The sequence below is a fragment of the Lepidothrix coronata genome, unplaced genomic scaffold, assembly GCF_001604755.1.
Source record: "Lepidothrix coronata isolate B3197 unplaced genomic scaffold, Lepidothrix_coronata-1.0 Scaffold62, whole genome shotgun sequence".
Taxonomy (NCBI): Eukaryota; Metazoa; Chordata; class Aves; order Passeriformes; family Pipridae; genus Lepidothrix; species Lepidothrix coronata.
Genome location: NW_016690242.1, coordinates 1158259 through 1180791, shown reverse-complemented (window position 1 = coordinate 1180791; position 22533 = coordinate 1158259). Strand labels below are relative to the sequence as shown.

The 22533-nt window shown below is 37.2% G+C and overlaps 1 protein-coding gene across 1 annotated transcript in view; it reads right to left on the bottom strand.

The window, feature by feature from the left end:
* Positions 1-22533, bottom strand: part of CDK14 (cyclin dependent kinase 14) — a 316963-nt gene that overhangs the window by 152828 nt on the left and 141602 nt on the right. The window contains exons 7-8 of the mRNA XM_017817641.1: positions 13483-13545; positions 1311-1434 (exon numbers count right to left, since the gene is read on the bottom strand). Of these exons, the coding sequence (XP_017673130.1) occupies positions 1311-1434; positions 13483-13545 (187 nt within the window). The remainder of the gene's footprint in view (positions 1-1310; positions 1435-13482; positions 13546-22533) is intronic.

Below are 22533 nucleotides of genomic sequence, written 5' to 3'. Positions count from 1 at the left end.
GTAATCACATTAGTTCATAGTGTTTTATACATATAAATGATATAATGAAACTCTAACTGTCAAACAGCACAGCACCTTTAACAGAGGACTATCTCATATTTCACTGCAGGAACACTTATTGATTCACCTGTTTCATGTACTTAAGAGATGAAAGCTCACAGTAAAATGCAACATGCAGGAATGGGGTTTTAAAGCATATATTTTAAAAAACAGCAAGTTTTGAAAAATAGCAACAGAAAATGGTGTGTAAAACCAGATAATAATTGCTTCTAACACTATTTCTCTAACTGCCTTGCAATCCGAAGGCCAATCGAGTTCTTGTGGACTGTGTCCACCTGAAGTCCTATTCCCTTCTTCAGCATCGCAAATAAACACTGAGCTGTTAATTGCAGTAATGCTAATTAAAAGACAAAAACCCATTACTACATTAACAGTGAAATTGGCAATTAGCACGTAAGGTTTCCTCATTACTGGTGCTGCATGAAATGTGAAGCGTGATGTGGATAGCAGTCATAAAAATAAAAGACATTTTAAAAAAGCCAATAGGTCACATTTTCATCTTACTTCAGAAGCTCTGCTGGAATCAGTAACTGAGAAGCTGACTTACAGGAAAGAAATTCCTGCAATGTTTTGTAAAAACTACTAAAGAAAAATATTGCCATTTTCCACATCTGCATTCACAGTGGTTTTCAGAGGAAAGAGTACTTGCCCTGGTGTAGCCACTAGAAAATGGCTTAAAAAATTAAAAATAGGCAAAATGCTAACATTTCATCCTGACTTTAAACTCCGCATAAGGCTTCCCCATGACAGACTAATGGATACTGAAAGCAGTCCAAGTGATCCTATGTACTTTATTCTTTAGAATGAACACTTACTCTTGTGTCCTTCAGTCGCTTTCAACAACATTTAATGAAAGTTAATACAGATCCCCACAACCCTAGAGCTGCTTCCATAAAGTGATTGTGCCCTTCATATAGCCTGTATTTCCTCAGGTCTCTCTCTAATTTTTTTCTTTTCTTTTAAAGGCTTTCAAATCTAATTCAGAGGTCTCATGGTAAATAAAATGCAAATACTTTCAGCATTTTCTTCCTTGAGAGAACTGGAGTATGTATTTGTTTTTCACTTGCTTCCTTTTAATCAAGCATTTTGTTGACCATAATCAATTTCTTCACTCAGGAGAAAAATGTGCAATTATCTACAATGAAGAAGGTGTGTCTAAGGAATAGGGTGGGGGGAAGAGAAATCAATGGAACCATCTGTCTGACATTCCTACAACATTATAAGAGACTTGTAATTAACTGCTTGCCTACCAAAGTCTGCCAGCTTTAACTCCCCCGTGTCACTGATCAGAAGATTCTGTGGTTTCAGGTCCCTGTGCAAAATGTAACGCTGGTGGATGTAAGACAGTCCTCGCAGCAACTGAAATAAAAATAACTGAAAAAGAGGGGGACAAAAAATGACCTCTGTTAATATTTTGCATATAACCACAGGTGATTTCTTCACTATATGCAGGGTGCTTGCATATTGCAGTAACATTTTGTCAGAATTCCTCCCAAACTGGCGCAATTCCCACCCAAATTTAACACAATGAAATTCTCATCTGAAAAATATTTATTTTGCAAGGACTAAATCCAGCCTCCAAGCCCTACTGTATTATAGATTCAATTTGCCTGCTTAAAAAGGAACAAGAGCGATACAACCATGCACAGAAGGCTCGGTGTCTACCAAATTATAATTATATTCCATTTACCCATATGGCCTTAGAGATTAGGTGGTAGCCTGAAGACAGATGTGTATCTTCACTAATTATAGGAAACAACAGTACAGGGTGGATAGGGATGGGGAAATTAGGCTGGGGGATGGGACACTGAAGCTAAAACAAAGAAATTAATAGCATAACAATAATGCCTGTGTACCCAAGGAAATCTGCAAATATGATAGGTTTTTCCCTTCAAAGTTTATTTTAATGGGAGTTTCTTATGTGTTTTTCATTAGGAAATAATAACTCTCACTAAACCTAAAGATGACTTTTGAAACCTACTTGTAATAGTCTTTAAGGTAAATTTACATAAGAACTTAACTCACTCTTCATGTTTCTTTGCATTCTTCACTGAACTCTACAAATGCTTACCCCTAAAACTAAGCATTACTATTGTGTATTTTCTAATTTACAACTATGAACAAAGAGCTGGATGATGAAGATCTTTTGTCTTCCCCTTTTCACCTCCTGCATGCATCATTGTCCTGCATTCTTACTGGCACTTGCTGTGAAAGGCTGTGTTAACCGTCATGGATTTTGTCAATACAAAGGGTGAATAAACTCCCAGAAGTTTTCTTTGCAGTTATGAAAAACCTATCCTAAGACACAGACCCTTCCTCTTGCCTGAAATATTTTAAGAAATACTTCAGTTTCCAAAAGGGAACACAAAATTCCCTTGCAAACCTATAAACATGGAGGATTCAAGTGTGTATATGGAACTCGTGCCTCGCAGCTCAGTGGAGAGTGAAACATGCTGTCTCATAAGATGTGGAAACTACACCAAGGATTTGGGAAAAGTCAACCCAGGCACACAAAAATTTCTAATTAACTTGCAACACAAGCATCCTATTTAGTGATTACTGAAGTGAAGAGACATAATAAAAAGGGTTACGAAATCTGATTATAGAAAAGAATAAAGCCTGACATGAAAGAAACAGAAATGTCATGTTACTGAAGTTGAAATGAATTTAATTGCATTTCATTTTTTCCCTGAACGCAAGCACAATACACTCTATGTTTAGCTATTTAGCCAGGGCACAAAGAGCCATATCAATCACCTTCTTGCTAGGGTTGGGTCTAACAATGTGCTGAGGAAACCTAAGAGCAAAATATAGAAACAAAGAATAGCAGGAAAGTCATAAGTAACATGCACATTCCTTTTTGAATTGTGGTTAAAATTGAATGCATGGTACATAAAAACTATTTTAATAAGGGCGAGAAGTAGAAATGGCTTTCCTTACATCCTGAAAATATAAATTAAATTCTATTACATTAATTCAGTATAATATATTTTTTAAAATAAAAAGACAGACAAAATAACCAGTTTGCTAGGCTAAATCAATGATATTTAACTTAAACAGTATTTTTAAATGTGCAAAGAAATTTCGATTATCATAGTATCTTACAGCCCTGTAACCTTTATAATAACTCAAAATATATTTATTAATGTGGTCTTTCATTTGGCTTTAGTGCAATGAGTCAAGTGATTTGACATCATGTGTTAAAAAAAAAAAAGCCCAACAACTTCACAGCTAAACAGAACCAACATCTACTCTTGAAGCCACCTTTGGAAAGAAGTTTTATTCCAAACTTGTAGACATGCTGTACTCATCAAGTAGTTCCACAAAAGTTAATTAATTCACTCACACCTCTTTGGAGGAAGATCATGAAAGAGAAAAAAAATCTTCCTGAATTTGTTACAGGGTTAACTCAGATATTGTTTTGTTGCTTTCTCTTTTCATCTTCACCTTGGTTATTTGGCAATATTAAATGTGAAGAGATTTAAGTGAAAACACAAGCCTAATGCCTGGCAGCAGACCATTCTGCAAACCAGAGGCCCTTTGGGATTGCTCAGAAAGAGGAAACACTAAGAGATACTCTTCGTTCCCAACGGTTCCTAGCTCCACAAAAACAGAAGTTGAATTGGAAAGAATTGTTTCTGATGCCTCACAAAACACTTCTGCCCTCTCACAGTCAAGTTCCCTCCCTTGATTCTGAGGAAAGCCTTCTCCAAGAAACCCATTCCCCTTCCAGACTATCTGCATTACTTTCATAAGTATCAAAATGAATGCTAGGTGAGGTACCATCAACTCTTACTCATGTACCCAATCTGAAATCAACATACCATCTATCATGGTCATACTCTCAACTTACTCGCTGTTTCTTCCACCTCACTCAATTCTGATCACTACGAAACCTCAGCCTTGGGCTTCTGCCACAGGTTTTGAACAAGCAACTGAACTGCCATCTCCCATAGGATGGGACCCCTGCAGACCAGAGGACAACTCTAAAAGGAGTCAATGGCAAATTCAATATGCATTTTAATGGATTAGTTGTGAGGGTAGAAACAACATGGATTGGTAGCTCTTTAGCTTTTATGTTAATAATTTTAATATTCAGATGGTTATATACAAGGCTGTATAAGTATCAAATAACCTGCAATAAACAAACTAGGACATCACTTTTGTCCAGTTTGTAGCTTATTAGTAAGAACAGAGGTTTTGATGATTAAGTGAAACAAACAAAATGCCAAAGGTCATTGTGGTTAGAGTTGAAAAGGCAGAAATTAGGACAGAGATTTGTGTCTAGAAGTCAGGTTTTCAGCAAGGTTTACCATTAGGAGGCTCAACAATTTATGTTCAGACAAAAAACCTCAATCTAACACTTGTGGCTTCAGGTCTTGCTTATTTATAATAGCCATTAAAAATACCTTTTTCCCCTGACTGTAATGCAGCTCTCATTTTAATGAGCAACATATTTTAATGAAGAATTTTCATGAGAAAATTCTCAATGAGAAAATGAGTCAATGAGAAAAATGCCTGCACATCAAAGCCAATTTGGGGTTTATGAACTGTGATATTAAAAGAATAGTAGCAGCTCTTAAAACTTACAAGAGAAAGCCCTCAAGTCCACAAAAAGGTTACATAGCACCTATATAGTCTTTCAAGTGTAAGGGATGGATAGCCACTTGAGCTATATGCAATATTTGACCAAATGCCTATAGTAGTTCTAAACTACTACATTTTCTGAGAGATTTGCAGCTGCCTGGATAAGCAGTCCAGCTTTCCTAATGTTTTCATGCATAACCTAGAGCACTACATGCACACATCTAACAGCTGCAGGGTGGCTCATATGCTGGAGAATGCTTTGCTATCTGTTGGCCTCTGAATGAGCTTGTAAGGTAGACACTGACACAGACTGTCCAAACCACATCTAAAGGGTGGGACTGATGGGAGCTAACACTTTCTGACTTAGGTTCAGAAAGCTCTTAAGAGTCTAATGATAAAGGGGGACATTCATGTACAGGTGATCCATGTAAAGTGCTCAGATGACTCCATGTACTTGCTTTCCATTCCCAGAGATGGTAGAGAGTTTCTGGCAAAGGACACTGGGGTAAGTGAAAAGCAGAAATTCACAACATGCCTAGGGAGATTCTCCAGAAAATGTACCATTTCCACATAGTCTCTCCTGAGGCATCAAGATCCCCAATGACAGGAAGGATGCTGGCTAAGAGGACATAATAATGAGGCCTATGGAGGGCTTTTTTAAATCTTTCCCTGATGGCACAGAGGGATTTCTGACCTATTTCCTGCATTTGAGCTCCCTTAATACATGTTGTATTGTGGTAATAAAGGACCAGGCCCTAGATACAAACGTAGAAAGCAACACAGAACCTTTAAGTCTACAGAAAATACTTAAAAATCTTGGTTCTGCCCTCTGTGAAGCAAAAGACTGCAAGTTGGGCTGATCTAACCTAGACCAGGAGTTAACAGCATTTAAGGAGAAAGCTGAAAGCAAGATTGAATTAATGTGTCATTCCTTTAGCAAGCTCATACCATTCCATTGGCATAGTTACTTCTGAAAAATAATGCACAATACCATAGAAGCTTTATTATCACTCACCACCGGGAACACAAATGCTCCTGCTTGCTCTAAGTACTAAACCCCACTGTCTGGGTATCACGTAATCATCTGAATTCCCAAATGTGTATTCAGCATCAATAAAATCATATTCAGTCTTTATAGGCCGTCAAATCCAAAAATGCCAGTAAAAGAAACCCAACTTGGGACATCCCTTCTCATGCTTGCAATCAGTGTACTCCCTATCATCCAGAGGATATTACAGGCTTCTGTGAATTGTTGGCTATTTACAAAGGCAAAAGGAGGTAATAAATCCCTCAAGTACCTCATAGCCTTGGAAATAAACACAACCAAACACAATGCTCAGTTATGTTTGGGTTTACTAGATTGTCTGGGAGTTTTAGATTGACCTGTTTTAAACCACTAACAAAAGAAAAAACTACCTGGTAACACGTATTATCACAGAAGCAATGAAAAATATCCCTCTGTGACTTCTGCTAGCATGTCAAAAGCTCATCAAGTACAATCTTTTTTATCACTCTTGGTTTGCTATTCTTTCCCCTTTTCCCAACCAGGATAATAACCACGAGATAAAATCCAACTTTTCCCTTCTAACAATGTCCTGGGGAAATACTGAACTTTTTAGGTCAAAGCTTTGTAGACTCTGTTGCTTAAATTGTCAGAAGAAGGAATTCCAGGAACAAAGTGGTGACCTGAGGTGAATTTGCATCCCTAAGAATAAAGGATCCTATTTGAATAAAAAATTATTAGCTATTTGAATCAGCAGGATTACCATGATTTAGTGAGATAAGCTTTATCTCACTAAAAGGTTCTCCTATCTGACCTCCCTGGAATCAATTGAATTCCCTCCAAAAGAATTCTAAAATAATTCACTCCAAAATACATTTATAAAGGTTTCTAACTTGCTCCTGTATTCCTTACACAAGAGTCTTACCAAAGATGCAGCCACTGGGAATGCACATCACATCGCATCACTACTTTAAGAAAATATATACAGATTTTTCCACTTACTTGCAGCAGAATTGCAAAGAAAAGAGATGGAATGTGTTAATTTGCTAACTTCTATTCTCTTTGATGGTCTTTTAATCATTTTTTGTCCCCTCTGGATACTACTACAGTCATTTGAAATGAGGAAGGTGTGCTTAATTAACCGAGTATAAAGACACTCCCTTACGATCAGTTATAGTCATCTGCTAATGTTCAATAAGTGTAAGACTCAGGTTTTTTTCTTCTGAATAAAAAAAATAAAAATAAATTCAATTAACTCTCCTTTTCTACCTTTCACCAATTCATTTCCCCGAACTAGGTCAGATTGGCAATTGTTGCCTCACCAGTTTCAAAGATTTTAAAGTGTTCTCTTTCTCCCTATAACATTTTCATGGTTTTTGCCATATGAACCACGCAGATCATACAGAAAATAAATTACAAGCACATTTATGAAAATTACATTCTTCTAGCATGAATACTGATAAAGATTCTGCATTTACTGTTCACAGTTGTGCATATTATCAAATCATTACTTTAAGTGACAAGACTGACATAGAGTGAAATGCTGATGCCATATTTAGTGTCTGATAGCTAAAAAGTCTAATTTAAATAATCAATTCTCAATGCCATGTGTAAAAGACGACCTTAATTTGGCATAACATTATTCTGTCTGCTGCACACCTGCTTGTTCACTGGATGAGGAATGAAAAATAGCAACTTCTCAAGCACATTAAACAGCATTGGTTCTTACTTAGCATATCTGCTGAAATATATTTTTAATTCAACTACACATCAGCAGCATCACTAATTTCAGTGAGCAAGGGAAAGATTTCAAAAGAATGAAATTAGTTCATTTGCATCCAGTAACAACTGATAAAATTAAAAGGACCACCACAGCAGGTACTCACCTCAGAGTAAAAGACTTTTCTTAAACCCCAGTGAGTCAGTGACATGAAAATGCATTACAGCTGCATCTATTCTCATGGTTTAACTGCCCACTTCCTCTGCATCCCAGTCTATGGCTGTCTACCTTTAGGTCAGATACCTCTAGTTACACACAAGTGCTCACACACCACAGCTTCCCCTACGTCATGTAATCAGGTATTTGACATATATGGATGCCAGGACTGGCCGTGTCATCCAACGTATGTCTCCCTCAAAAAAGGGGAACACAAATATTTGTGCTGAACACAGATATTTATACTATCACACGATGGAAAGCAAACAGAAGCAGGCCAGGGAGGCCTACATCATTAACACAACTCTAGCTAAAACCTAAAGCATTTTTATCATACTTTTTGGATACTATGCTTTACCAACAAGCATAAGGGTTTGTATCTTACTAAAAATAAATGGAGCTACACCTCAGCAAGAGCCAGTACACAATGCTCTGCTACTGCCAAAGTTCAAGCAGCTGCACTTCAAGTGCAGTGGGATGGGACGCAGAAACTGCCTAATCCTTTCGTGTTCTGGAAGCTTCCCTACCCTTTGTGCTTCAGATTATTCTAAAGCTGTATCAGTTCAATGATAAATATTTATGTTTACAGAAGATATCAGATGACAACTACCCTATGGCTTTGACTCAAATTATTAATTTTCATAATAGTCATTGAATGCCAAAATTACTCATCTGTCAAAAACATATTCCATTTTAAAAACTGCAACCATTAGTTAAGGACAATATTCATAGTACTGCAGTACAGAGAGGAATACATGAATACCATAAGTGATTAAATGTCAGAGATTTCTGGCAATAGCAAATAACATTCACTGTATTACAACATTTTCAATCTAATGTGCTGGAGACCAGCATTAAATCCTTAGCTTAATAAATCCAATATTTTTATCATATACGATTTGGGGGTTTTACTATTATTTTTTTAACTACATAATTGCTATAAAGTTGACCAACCTCTTCTTGAGCATTTAGCACAGAAAAATGCTGCAGCATCCCATTATGTTTCATTATTTCCTATCAATTACATTTCTTTAAACCATTTTTTAAAAGTTTTAAGACAAACTAATTTTAGTTTTTTGCTGAAATTTAAGCATATTTTACAGAGATTATTGGGCTGCCCTAGCAAGCTCAATACCCAAATTCCAATCCACACTTTGCCACATACCCTGACTCAGTATGACAGCGATAAAACACATTTTAAAAGGTTGTGGTAGGGGTAGGGCTTAGTTGGTTGAGGTTTTCCTTCAAAAATATCCATCCATTATGCATAGAAAACTGCTGTGCCCTGCTTCCTAGGAGCAAGGAAGGCTCAAAATTGAGATGGGTAAGAGCTGAATTCTTGAAGGCTCCTGGGAGAAGGCTGAATATTCCTGTTTTCTGATGCAAAGCTCAGCAAGAGGGTCTGTCTATTTCTTATCTCTGTTTGGCCCAAGGAAGAGAAAAGGTGCCCAGGGAGAAGAACAAATCAGTGCAGCAATATTAGATAGAATAAGAACAAACTGGAAGTTCCATCCCCCTCTGGTCACAGTAGACTACAGGAGCCTTCCAACTTGCCTGAAGTAAAAGGTTCTGAGACCTTTTTTTGCCTGGTTGACAATCCATTGCCATTCAGGCTGGTGTTGCATGAATTAAGGAACAGTAGGTCACAGGCAAGTGCCTTTTTATTTTGTCAAAGACGGGGGTTTTTCTGCCAAATGCTCGCACAAATCAATATTACCTCTAACACTGAAAGTAGAAGAAAAAAAAAGAGAGAAAAATATGAGGATGCTTTTCTCAAAGACTACAGCTATTTCAAGGCAGTATCACTAATTAAGAAGCAAATCAGCTTTCATTAATAGATTTATTTTTAAGGCAGGGATGCAAACAGGCCATGCAGGCATGACAGATGCAAGCCTCTGCTCCATTTATTCCACCAGTAACAGGAGCTACAGTAAACAAACTCAGCTATAAAACAAATGCATCAAGATATAAAGAGCAATTTATGTGCATTACCGGGAACGTAATAATATGGAGTAAAGACACGGTTATAATAAAGATGATATTTCAAATGTTAGAAGAAGTTAAGAACAGTTACATTTTCACGGGACATGCTGAAATGCACAAAAAAGATACTTAAGGGACATAAATCAGAATGAAGATCATAATAAAAAAAAAATCACTGGTAGAGTCAGTTACTTGTTATGACCCACTAGAGTTCCTGCTCTAGGAAGCAATCCAGATATTTCAGCTGAGCCTGGACTATCTCTAAAGGCTGGAACAGCTGCAGGAAAGAAAGCCAGGAGTATAGATTTCAGTAGTCCAGGCCAGCAGAAGCAGCACAAGGAGAGTCAGCAGCAAATCTTGTACCTCAGTTTGCCACAGCACATTTTGAAGCTTGGCAAGTGCCACACAGTACACTTACAAATCAACTCATATGTCCAATCACGTACAAGGCTGCAGCAGTAGTTTCCAAAGGAAATATAATTATATGTGGGGCCATGTATTTAATATTTATTGTGTGCCTTCAGTTCTGGAAAAACTGAGGAAGATATCTTCAAAATCAGACAAGAGAAGATGAGGCCCTGCCTACTACACAAGAACTTTTTAACTGATTACCTTTTTTCTCATCATCTCTAACTATAACACTGTACAAAGTATATTAATATATAGTTATAAATAAATGGTAGACATGCAAGCGTGTTAGTTACGAAAGATGTAAACAATTGTGTTTACCAAGGATACTTGGTTTAAAGTTCTCAGGGACAGATATTTTTAAAACAACATCTCACCTTCACACAAAAATCTTTGAAGGGTTTAAAGCCTGATGTTATTTGTAAGACTTGCACCTCCATGCATGAATTATAAAATTCTTAAATCATTATGTGTCAATACACACATACCATTAAAAACGCTAAACCTAACACTTTGGGAAGCAATATTGTTTTATTTGCCTTAACATACCGTCCCAAGACTTCTACAACTGCCAATTGAGACATTCTTGTTTCTACTTCCACATACTTATAATACCCTGCTTAGTCTTTATTTAAAATATTTAAGTGACAGCAAATAGCCTATTTGAAACCACAAAGAAAGGCAATGTCAAACACAATGCCCGAGGGGACAGAAATATGTGTGTCCGTCAAAGTAATTTGGATTTTTATTCTATTTACAATTCTTCATTTAAAAGTAAGCCTGAGGGAACAAGCATTGTCTTTAGCTTGTAAATACAGAGAAAATTCAGAAATATAATTAGGTTGGAGATGTCTCATAGAAAACAAAACGTAATTAAATAATGGGGGTTTTTTTGCCTTCATATAAAGTACTGTTTTACAGGAACTACCTCATATATTCTTTGGATAAAGAAAGGTGTTTGATTATGTGGTTTTGTGTTTATAATAACTGGCAACAAGCCAGAAAGGAATATCTATCAGCAGGCAATACTTTCCTCAAGAACAAAATTAAAAGGCAGGGGGTCTTTTGTCATACTGGGAGAGCATTAATGGGCTTAATCCCACAGGTTAGCCCCAGAGAGCTGAGACTAATTTATTGCTACTGGAATATAATTGCTCAACTGGAAGTTTTTAAAATGGATTTAGGGATCACACAACCACTGATTCTGAACAAACACTGTCCAAAACTCTGACTAAAAGTGAAATTCCTGAAGGACCTCTAGCAAGAAGGGGCTGGCAGGGAGAGAAGGCTAATTAACATGGCTCAGCTCAACCCTTAAAAATCAGCTGTAGCTCCAAATAGACAACTTTGTCCAGAAGCTAAAACCAACATAGGTGGCAAAGTCTCAGAACCACAATTACATAAATCGACAAGCTGAGTACAGCACAACAAAGCATTAAGATATTATGAAGTAACCATCTTACTTCCTCTGTAAGAAAAGAGTAGTGCAAGCTTTCAGTTTGGCATGCTGGTGAACGTCTGGGAGTTTTTAACATACATGACTGGGTTCTTGTCCTGACAGCCTAGTCTTGGACTATTTTTCACTCAGCTTTGAGAGCAGGTATTCAATGAAAAACTCAAGCTGGCTGATTCAGTTTTAAATTGGTAGGAGTTAAAATCATCATGCCAGGTTTTAATTACTGCGTAAATTAACACTAGCCTTTGCTGCTGGCCTGGCAAGAGAGTCCACTAAATATATACAACTGATTTTCATTAATATTATTGAAGAGAAAAAGAATTGTTAAAAGGGATTCCTCATGGTAGAAGAGTAGTTTCATCTGCTCCAACTTCCAAATTTTTTTTTCACTTCCCCCCCCCTCCAGTTTCCTTTTATTAAAAATCCATTTGGGCTTTAAAAAATTTGAACTAGTAGTACCTCAGGACTCTACATGCGCTTACTCAAAAAAATATTTCTAATGTGTCTATAAGCTTTGGAAGTGTTGCTGAGCACTGTTGTTAGGTGGTAAAGACAGTCATGCAGCAAAAAAGACGGGAATACATGCAGCAAAATCTGTTCCCTCTGTGGCTACTGTTTTAAAAGACAGGTATCTCAGGATTTAGAGGATTGATACATTAGCAAGCCCAACTATCTGCCTATGCCCATCCTCCTCAAAGACAAGCTCACTGGGCCCTGATAATATCAAATGAAAGTACAATTATGTGTATTATAATGTCTTTTTAGCAGTGAACAATTACAGCTACAATGACTACTGCATATCAGACCTCCAACTATACAGAACTGCAGCCTTACAAATCTGAAGGAGCACAAAGAACCTTCAAAGCCAGTCTTCACTTATACCAAACCTCAGAGAGACAAATGTAAAAGTGCCACACTCACAGAGGCACTGTGAAGCTGGCAGTGGGAGAAGACCCATGGGCTTTCCCTGTTCACACTAGCAAAATGTCTGAGTGACAGTCAGACATTACAAGAATGCTATCTTGCAGCAAACATAACATGCATTTTCAAAAAGAATTTTTTTTTTTTTTTAGTTTGGCCAAATATATGAAGTAAGGAAGAATTTTCCTTAAATTTGTTAGATAGCAGTTGTTCTCATCTACATTCACATGTTGTAGATGACACTTTTCAGTCAAAGAACATAGAAGAGTCATGAAACTACCCTATAAAATCAGATGATGTGCAACAATGATCAGCTATTGCAGAATAAAAAAATCCTTCCTCTTTTTAAAACATTTTCTTTTCTTAAACCAAACAGGCCTTCTGAGTTTTCCAGAAAAGAGAGAGTTCTTTTTTATCATGAACTTCTAAATTTCAAGAAGTTAAATACTGGAATAAAGCTCTCAGTATGACAAGTAAAGATTTAAACACTTCCAAAGTAGAACAACAATGGGACTGACGTTGAAGTGCAAGACAGTTGTAACAAATATTATCTGAGTGATCTATATACACACAACACATTCTGCATGTCTGGTTGGCTTCCATTTAATGCTAAAATCATTTGGCTGGCTTCCCAAAAAGTAACTCGATCAAGTCTCTACCCATCTATACTTCCATTAAATCCTGCTATTAAACCCCCTCTTTCTTGCATGATGATTCCAAGTATCTACCTTAGAAAGAAAAAAACTCCAAAGTGAGATCAGCTATTAAAATGCTTCATCAAAGTGAGCAAAAAGATTGGGGAATATTTTAGCTGCTCATAAAAATCAGTACATTCAGCTGATAACATTCATTACAGTTCCCTCAAACTTGGTGAACCTACGCTGACTTACCTCACTAAAGATCTAGCACTGACACCATAAAGCACATTTACTGTGAGGTTTAAGAGCAGTATTGTCTTGTCTTAAGGGCAAATGTTCGAATGGAGGGGAGGAATTATCAACACTGTTAATAGCATTTACTCATATATAAAATATATGAGTAAATATATGAGTTTCTATTAAACAACTGACATGACATTTTACACTGTTGCTGTTTTTGCCTTGAATGTGTGCTCTTTTTGACTCTTACCTTCACATTCTCTGGATGAAGCCCTCCAGGGTGTTTGTCCATGTACTGACATAAATCAGTGTGCTAAAAGAAAGTCAGATGGAGAAAAGTGTATTAATATCCGTATGACTGCAGCAATAAATAACCCTCAATTTAGGAGTGGACAGAACAAAGGGAAAATAAGGAGATTTTTTTCAGTCACACATGTGCAAACACACACTTGTACCTTTACACTAATTTTAATTAACAGCCTTGGTAACTTGACTGATATTAATATTAAATAAATGCAAATTAATTTTTTTTCTAACATCCTGTATATGGTAAATTAATTACCTGTATTTTAGTATCATTTTATACCTTGCAAGGACAGTATCACCATCAACACCACAAAGGCAGTATCTAGAGGGAAGAGGAAGAACCTGAAGGGAGAATCTCACACGCAACTCTAATTGTTCACATTCAAACATTGCATTTTAAACTTAATTTTATAGTGATTCTAGATTAAGAATGGCTTAAGGGTTTAGAAAATAAAACTGAAAGGCACTGCATATCAGAGTACTGAATGATACTTTCCAGCTCAAAAAGAAGCACATATGATGGACATGTACAGCCATTAATTACATTAATTACAGATACTTCAGGAAACAGCTCTACTGAAGAATCAAAACACAAGTTTTCACTTCACAGTGAATATAGTTACCTATATTCCCTGCAAACATTGCATAAAATCTCTTCAGAAAAAAGCAGGCTTGCAATGTATAGATTAATGTTATTTTTAATAAATAAATATTTATTGCTCTCACTATGGAAACACTACTTTCTCTGAATTTTTCTCTTACATTTCTTCACTTCAGCAGCATGGTTTCAGTCAAGTGGCATGTTGCATCTCTGATTTGTTTGCACAACTCAGCTTCTGAAACTATGTTTAGAATAAACAAAGCAAAAATATGCACTAGATTAACCAGCAAAGACACAGAGACCGACTCTGCCTTCCACATCTAGTTTCTGAACACATCTGGTAAAAATCATCCAACATTCCTTGAAAAGCTGCTTGGCAATACCTGCCTCATATATGGAACAGCCCAGCTAAATATAATCAGTTTTCAAGGTGAGAGTTTTTGACAAAAGCTGCCTTCCACAAAGCAGAATGGTTTTTCTGTGCAACATTTCCCAAAATGGGAGGCATTCTTTAGTTCTCTTTTGCAAAGTTGTATGGATACATGGGAAATTTCACACCCAAGACACAAAATTCGTTCTAGTCACAACTACTATGCATAATCTTCTCTTCTGAAGTCGCAAACTACAAAAACCTACCGTGTATGTAGAATGAACATTGCAATGACATAAGATGCACTGTATGATTAGGTTGTGCACTAGGACAACTACTTTCAGGAATTCTTATTTAGCTCCAAGACAACAAGTGCCCTGACTGCAGGAAATTGTTTGAATCTCAAAATGAACAGTGAGGGTATCATAAGGGCACACTCAAACAGGCAGACCACACTAAACACAACACAATAGAACTTCCAAAACACAGGCTACAGGAAGCAATTCTTCAATTTATAGTTCACACTTCGGTGAATGCATTTAGAAAGAAAATTTAAAACTACATCTCTACCAGTGAATAGTTACTTCCACTGAACTTCATTTTGCATAAAGACTCTGTTAAGTTTAAAGACTTATTCATCGTTTCTGTAAATCTTTAGCCACTTCAGGTACATATTCCTCTTCTATTCTCCCAGTTAGTTTTCTGGGACTGTATCAATGAACCATGCCAAAAATGGACCAGTCATCCTTCAGTATGCATCCTCGCATTGCTGGCTTTGGTCTTCTTTTACTATATGACCAACAAAACAAAGTCATCTGCTAACCTTGTCATTTGTTTGAATAACTAACAGGTTTTGAGTACTAACTCCAGCACAAGAGTCTGCCTCTGGCAAAACATCAGCTGAAACACATTACTACAGTAATGGCTAGTGTCAAATAAGAAGCTCAGAGGATTACCCTCATTTTAATGGTTTAACTGTTATTGAAGACAAATACAAGACTGTTGGAATAATGTGTTCTCTTCTTTAACCTAAATACAAATCTTTGAATACTGGTAGCACCTGCAGTGCTCAAAGAAGTTTAAAGAAAAGCCTGAAATTTCCATTTAGAAAGCCTGTCAGGGTGACCAGGATGCTGTCCCATCCTCAGATACACCCAGCATGGCCCCTGAGCACTGTGTGGGCTGGCTGAAGGAATGCAAGTTCAGTCTTTCAGCCTTTGTGAGAGACAGATAACTTGATAGGTGGGAAGTTTACTGCCTCCTTCACCTTTTACTGATTTCTATAATCTGCAACTGGTCAGCTGACAGAAACCAGATCAGAGGAAGACAAAAGCAATACTAGTTCTCAAAGTCCCATCCCCAAAGCCCCACCGTGCCAGCCCCACCAGCTGTACCTTTATATTCACCAAAAGCTTTTCATCCTATTCAGAGTCATATCACCAGGAACAGCAATAAGTCACCTTTTTTATTTCCAATGTGCTTGTGATAAATGGTCAGGATAACCGCATTTTTTTACACTTATATTTCAGTTACTATTTGGATGCCTTTTCTCCATACAGAAACATCAATGACGATCATGTTTGTGTTATGCATCATTAACTTCTTCTTCCAACCCCAAGGATCGAGGCAAGTGGGAGCCTGATATAACGTTCTGTATCAAAACCTTCCAAAACGGATTGCATGCATCCACTTAAAATTCAGCGTAAGCAGCAATTTCCTCTGAATCCTGGAAAACTTAGAGAGTCAATTGTGCTGAAGTCTTTTGGCATTTATTTTTTGCCCTACAGACACACTACAGACATAGAGAAATCTCTACCAAATCTTCATTCAGACAAGAAACAGGAATTAAAAGTCTTTTCTGTTCAAACTTTCAAGTATTTGGTCTCATAAGACTAAGTTAGAGTCCTTCTTATAAAAGTAACTAAACACTATGGTACCAATTGTGAAAGCAACTTAAAATGTTAGAGTACATTGTTTCTCATTTTAAGAAAAAGAAGGTAGCAGTAGAGCAAAGGCAGCATCAGCTGCTTTTCTTTTCCCAAGGTAGGGACTAAATGCACGTTGAATTAAACATTAGTATAGCCAGGAAAATTGACAGCACTGCGGAGACAGCTCTTTCTAAACCTGTTTTCCCTTTTGGCAGGCAAGTGTCTGCTCCAGTGCTTGTGTGCACCACTGACATTGAAGAAAACTACATGAATGCAAGTTTCAGGAAAGCATTAGAAAAGAAAACAAAGAACAAACTGTATAAAAGCAGTTTTCTAATGGTATTCCATGAAATTGGTACTGTATAGATGAATGGAGTCTTTTTCTTCATGCTGTATTTCTAGGTAGAAGACAACATGCTTTCCCAAGTGGAACAGTGGCTGCAAATACAGCATGCCACACTGTGACACTGGAGACTTTGCTATGGTTACCACCATCTAATAAAATATATACCCTAAAGGAAAATTCAAGATACAACTACCTATTGCCAAGAATATGAAACTATGCTGAAATAAGGTACAAAGACAAGAAACAAACCAAGCAATACACCTTCTACAGTCCATTCTCCACTGTCTCAGAGGGTGAGGACACCTCACAGGGAAGCAGAATATACTGGGAATGCAGTACAGAGACTCCCAAATGATTACAAGCATCTGTCACACACATTTTGATCCTGGGTGGACCTGGCTAAACCAATTCTTCTTTGAGCTAGCTCTTAACAACTCTATCAGCCATACTGTTAATCCTCAACACACATTAATCACCAAAGTAATACCATGCTGACAGAACATGGTATATTTTAGTTTAAATTCAAAATCCCATTAATTCCTGCTCTTCACACTCCACCAGTTTATCCAACCTTTTATTTGCTTCCCCAATAAATGTACATTATGATAGCTTTTAAAATGTGGCTTGTCCTCAGCTAAGAAAACCAGATCGGTATTGTAGAAGGAACTCTCTGGATTCTCACATTCCAGAGATGGAGAGGTAAGATGTTGTTATTGACTTTGGTGCACACTGGCCTGAGAGTTTAAAACGAATTGGCAATATTTAGATACATATTAGCAATAAATCTAATCATAATCATCCACATAATCATTGTGTCCTTCTCATGCCTGTCTGAGAGCCTTGTCTTGACTACTCTGCAACACTGACTTCAGTCACAGCTATGAATGTGCAGTGCTTTTGCAAAGGAGACTAGGAATCTCATGATGAATAGCAGAAATTTTTCATATCTGAATTACAATGGTAGCAATTTCTGATGGTGATGACAATTCCCAGTACAGCAGGGATGGAACCCAGTTTTCCATTGCAGTTATTATCGGCCTTATCTTGAAACAATACTTTGAATGATGCAGGAACCTCAGAAGACACCCTAGTTCCAACATGCACAAAAAAATGAGAAAAGTTCAACAACCCCCACATGCCTTCACCACACAATCTGCTGCAGAGCTGCACAACAGGTTCTTCCACAAGGATGACCAAAGGAGATTGCACAGGCCATGTTTATCTTGCTGTCCTCTAATTTTAAGAGCTTAACTTTGCCACCTCACTAACAAAACAATGTTTTGTGCAAAATGTGTTACGCTTTGAGTGAACAATTTCATCTCTCCTCCCACTACTGGCTCTCCCAGAAACAATTTCACTTCCTCCAGGAAATCAATCTACAGTATTTGAAGTGAAAGACTAAAGCCAAGTCTTTGAGAGAAGAGGAAGAATCTTCAAAGACATAGTCCTTAAGTACAATTTACAATTTATCTGAAGCTTATCTCTTGCCCGAAATTCAGGCAATTTGCAAAATAATAGCTAAATGCTACCCACAGCACAAAGGCTACCCATTCCCTAAATTCCAAGTCCATGCTGTAAGGTTTGAATATTTATAATAAGGGTCCTCCAGATACAGGTTTAAGATATCTTGGCCATTTTGGCTGAAATTAAAAATAAATATAGGCAACCTGAGGCAGACTTTGGCATCTTTTTTCTTCAAATAATTGTATTTCACTAAATTGTGCCAAAAGATCACTGCTCCAGGGTTGCGCCTTGACTTCAGGGCTCTGTCACACACAGCTACACCTCCTTGAGAAGGCCCTGTCCAGCCTTTTTGTTACCTTTGTTTACCTCAGCATGTTAAAACACAAACCCTTTCCTCAGTGCACATCTCAAGCAACTAGACTTCCATTAAGAAATCCCTGACCCTTCCTGGAATAGATGGCACAATTTCTTGTTAGACTAGAGGCTGTACAATGCTTCCTAGAACAGGGAATAGAAAACTCATGCTCAGCTATACTAATTCAGCCATTCTCCTCTTTCCAAACTAAATGTAGAAGCACATTCAGCCAATGCCCATTTTTGACCCAAACTTCAATGAATTACAAATATTTTCCTTTCCTGTGATGGAAACAAGTATCACAACTCCTACAGGTACATGAAAATGAGGGAGAGATTAAGTTACTGTCAACTGTGACAATACCACAAATGTTTCATTTACCTCATGAAATACTGTCTCCAGACTTACATGAAGAAATGAATTGATGAATTGGGGTTTTGATTTAAACTTGTGTCAGTGCATAATTATATGAAGGTCATTTTTATTCAGCAAGACTCTGGTTTATGTTAGTAGACATGTGTGCTTATGTTTGTGAGCATACTGTGTATAAGCATCTGCTGAAGGGAAAAGAATCCTGACTGATATTTATACAGCTGAAGCAAGGTTTATATACATTGCATCCTACTTCTGGAAAAGGGAGAGTATGCAAACAGAGAAAAAAAAAAGACAACTGTTGATGATGCAGACTCTTCCCTTCTCCCTTTGAAGAAGGAATTCTAATTATGAATAGATGAGTAAACCACAAGCTACAAAGGTCCTCAGATATGCTCAATGCTTCACTTTCCAACTATGTTGCTCAGCTATCTTGCTCAGAAATCAGAGACTCTGCTACCAAACACAAACCTGTTCACGTTTCCTTTCAAAGGCACAGCCAGTGACATGAAATGAGCTCTACTTTGCCAGCCTTCTCCATAATAATAACGCAATTGTCATTCTCTTCTAATTAAATTAGTCACTTCTACTTCCCATGCAATACATTCTCTTTCCCTCTTCTTCCTCAGTCATGATAAATTTCCATGTGACTTAGCCATCCCATAATGCTGCCTAATTGGTTTCAGCTGTCATTTTTGAAGCCAAAATGCACGGAGAGCCCGGGGCTTGTGAGTGGAACAGGAAGCACTTCCAACTGCATTTTCATCATGTAAAACCAGCAACGTGAAAGAACCTTTCCATTAAAACAAAAACGGGAGTATTTGGCTACCGGCAATGCCATCATGCAGCAGACAGATTGTGCTGCTCCACTGAGGCAGCAAGGCTGTTGTGAGCCATTCCTCTCTGTTCAAAGCAGAGCACACGTTATTTATGCCCTAGCAGCTTTCCTGACAAATATACTTTCCCTTTTGTCACCAACAAATTCTTAAACTGATAATATAATTTACCAATAAAAGCACAGGCAGTTGGAATATTTGAAGTGACATGAGAACAAAGAAAAGTTAATTCCATTTAAATGGCACATATCCTCCAACCTAAGTGCTCTGCAGATTACTGTGCCACACTTTAAACTCATTTCATGTGGCTGGTATTTTCAAAAGTGTCATATACTCTCATTTTCATGTATTTCTGTGGCTTTCTATAATTCAATCTTTTCCCTCTATGAGATGACACAATGTTAGCCACGCTAACAAAAAATACCCTGCAAGCAAGCTATCTCTGGGTGATACCAAAGCAACTTCCAGCAGAACAGCAGCAGGCAACAGCACCAGCTGGGCTGAGCAGCAGGGGAAAGATATATAATAAGGATTCAAGAAAGAAAAAACTGCCCCACAAGACACCTTTAATGAAAACAATTTAGCTAACAGATGTTTCTAGTGCCTTGGATTTCTCTCACACTGTCAACAAAGATAAATATACTTCAAAATACATGAACAATACTATATAGAAAAAGAGGCTGGGCAGTGGGGGAGTTCTTAATACAGATAGAAACCTACCTGAAAATCCCAGAGAGAAAAAGGAATGCACAGTTGTCTGATTTTTGGCTGTTATTAGAAAAGACAAATTTATTTATGGATACAAAGTCTCTGTTCGTTTCACAAAGAACAATCTGGTCCCTTACAGACAAGTGAGACACACACACAGCTGAGGAAAGAATTGCTGAATGAACTAAGAGATCTTCAACAAAATATAATTTTCTAAAGATGCTAGTTTATTTTCCTCCTTATTCTCTGGCCACCTTAGTAATTCTATCAGCTTTGCGTTCTTAGTAAATCAGGCTAAGGAGATAAAACACACTTAATTTAGCAAAATTATTTTAACTAAAGAATGACATTGCAAAAATCAATAGGAATTCCTGTTTAGTGTGATCAAAACCTAGCATCAAATTTAGTTAGCTTGTGCTAACTGTGATGGACTTATAGACCCCAAAATCAACAGGGTTGGGACAATTTTTGCAAGCTGTAACACATGTTGCGTGTGCACTTTTTCTTTAATTTGCTAAGTCATTGAGCTTCCACAGCACTGAACATTACATCCACTATATCCACATAGAACAAACAAACAAAATCTGAAGATACAGAAAAGTTTCTTGTTACAAGAGCATGGCAGATACCCATAAGCTCATGGTGAGAGTACTTGCTCCAGGACCACGTAAGCAGAACACATATATGGCAGCGAGGCTGACAATCCACATACAGCCACACTAAGTCAAGTATCCATGCTGATATCGGCACGGGACTGACTGGATAGTACAGGCAGGTCTACACAAGCTCAGCTGGCAGAAGAGCCTTTGCTGTGCTGGTGTGAGGGACGAAAAAACCAGGCCATCTTCAGAGCAGGAAAAAGACAAGTGCAAATACTTCCTTTAAAAGCTTCCACATCCTACACAGACCTCTCTTCACCCTGGCTGAGTGACTTTTTCGTGTCATGCATCCTAATCCTAACTGTCCATGCATGATTGCAAGATTAATAAAAATTTTATAGGGAAAATTGCTGTTCAGACTGCAAGACACACTAAAAAAAATGATGCTTCCATGGATTAGATTCTCTTTACACAAAGTAGTAAAACAAGAATAGGGCTTTTTAACTTTCAAGAAGTGGCTCTGTTTATTACTCAGGCTTGATACTTGATTCCTCCTTTTCACCATTCCTTAATTATTTTTTATATCACAAAACTATAAACATAGTATAAAGATATCTGCAACTATTGATTTACTCAGTCTGGCCAGGATTTTTACTACTATTATTTTGCTCACCCCAAGTTTCTGTTTTTAGAGATTTCATAGATGTATTTTTTATCAATATGATTAAATTAGTACAAAGCTACGTACTGCTGGTTCAGAAAGGAAAAATCTATTTTAAAGATTTAGAGTTATGGTAACCATCACTCTCCAAACAGCCAAGTTTTGGGTTGATGTTTTGTCGGTTTGTTCATTTTTTCAATCTACACTGAATAAATCAGAGCTCCACATTTTAAAAGACATTAAATAATAGTTACAACCCACATTATTAAAGAGCCTAATAAAAAACAAGTTTAATTAGACTGGACAGTCTCTCGTGCAAGTTCAGATACTGTCAGCTTTCACCCCAGAGGGACTTGGAGAATGCCAGTTTATTACTGAAATTGAAAGATAAGGAATGTGTGGGATACCACCAGAACTACCAACAGTAGAGCTGTCCAGAAACCTATAACATAGAAAAAAATCATTAAAAAAACCCAAACCAAACCAAACCAAACCAAAAAAAACCCCAACCGAACAAAAATATCCAACCAAACAAAAAGCCCCCTACAACTAGAAGGACTTTTTTTTTATTTTGTTTAATGTAGTAAAATAAACTGATTTATTTTTTCTTCAATTCCTGATACAGAAAAGCAACAGCATATTAACTTCACTGAAAGATTTAAAGTGTTCATCTTTAACTGATGAAAATTATAATGCAAAAAGATACACATAGGAAGGATCTAAAAAACATTATCTTACCTATATCTACTATCAAT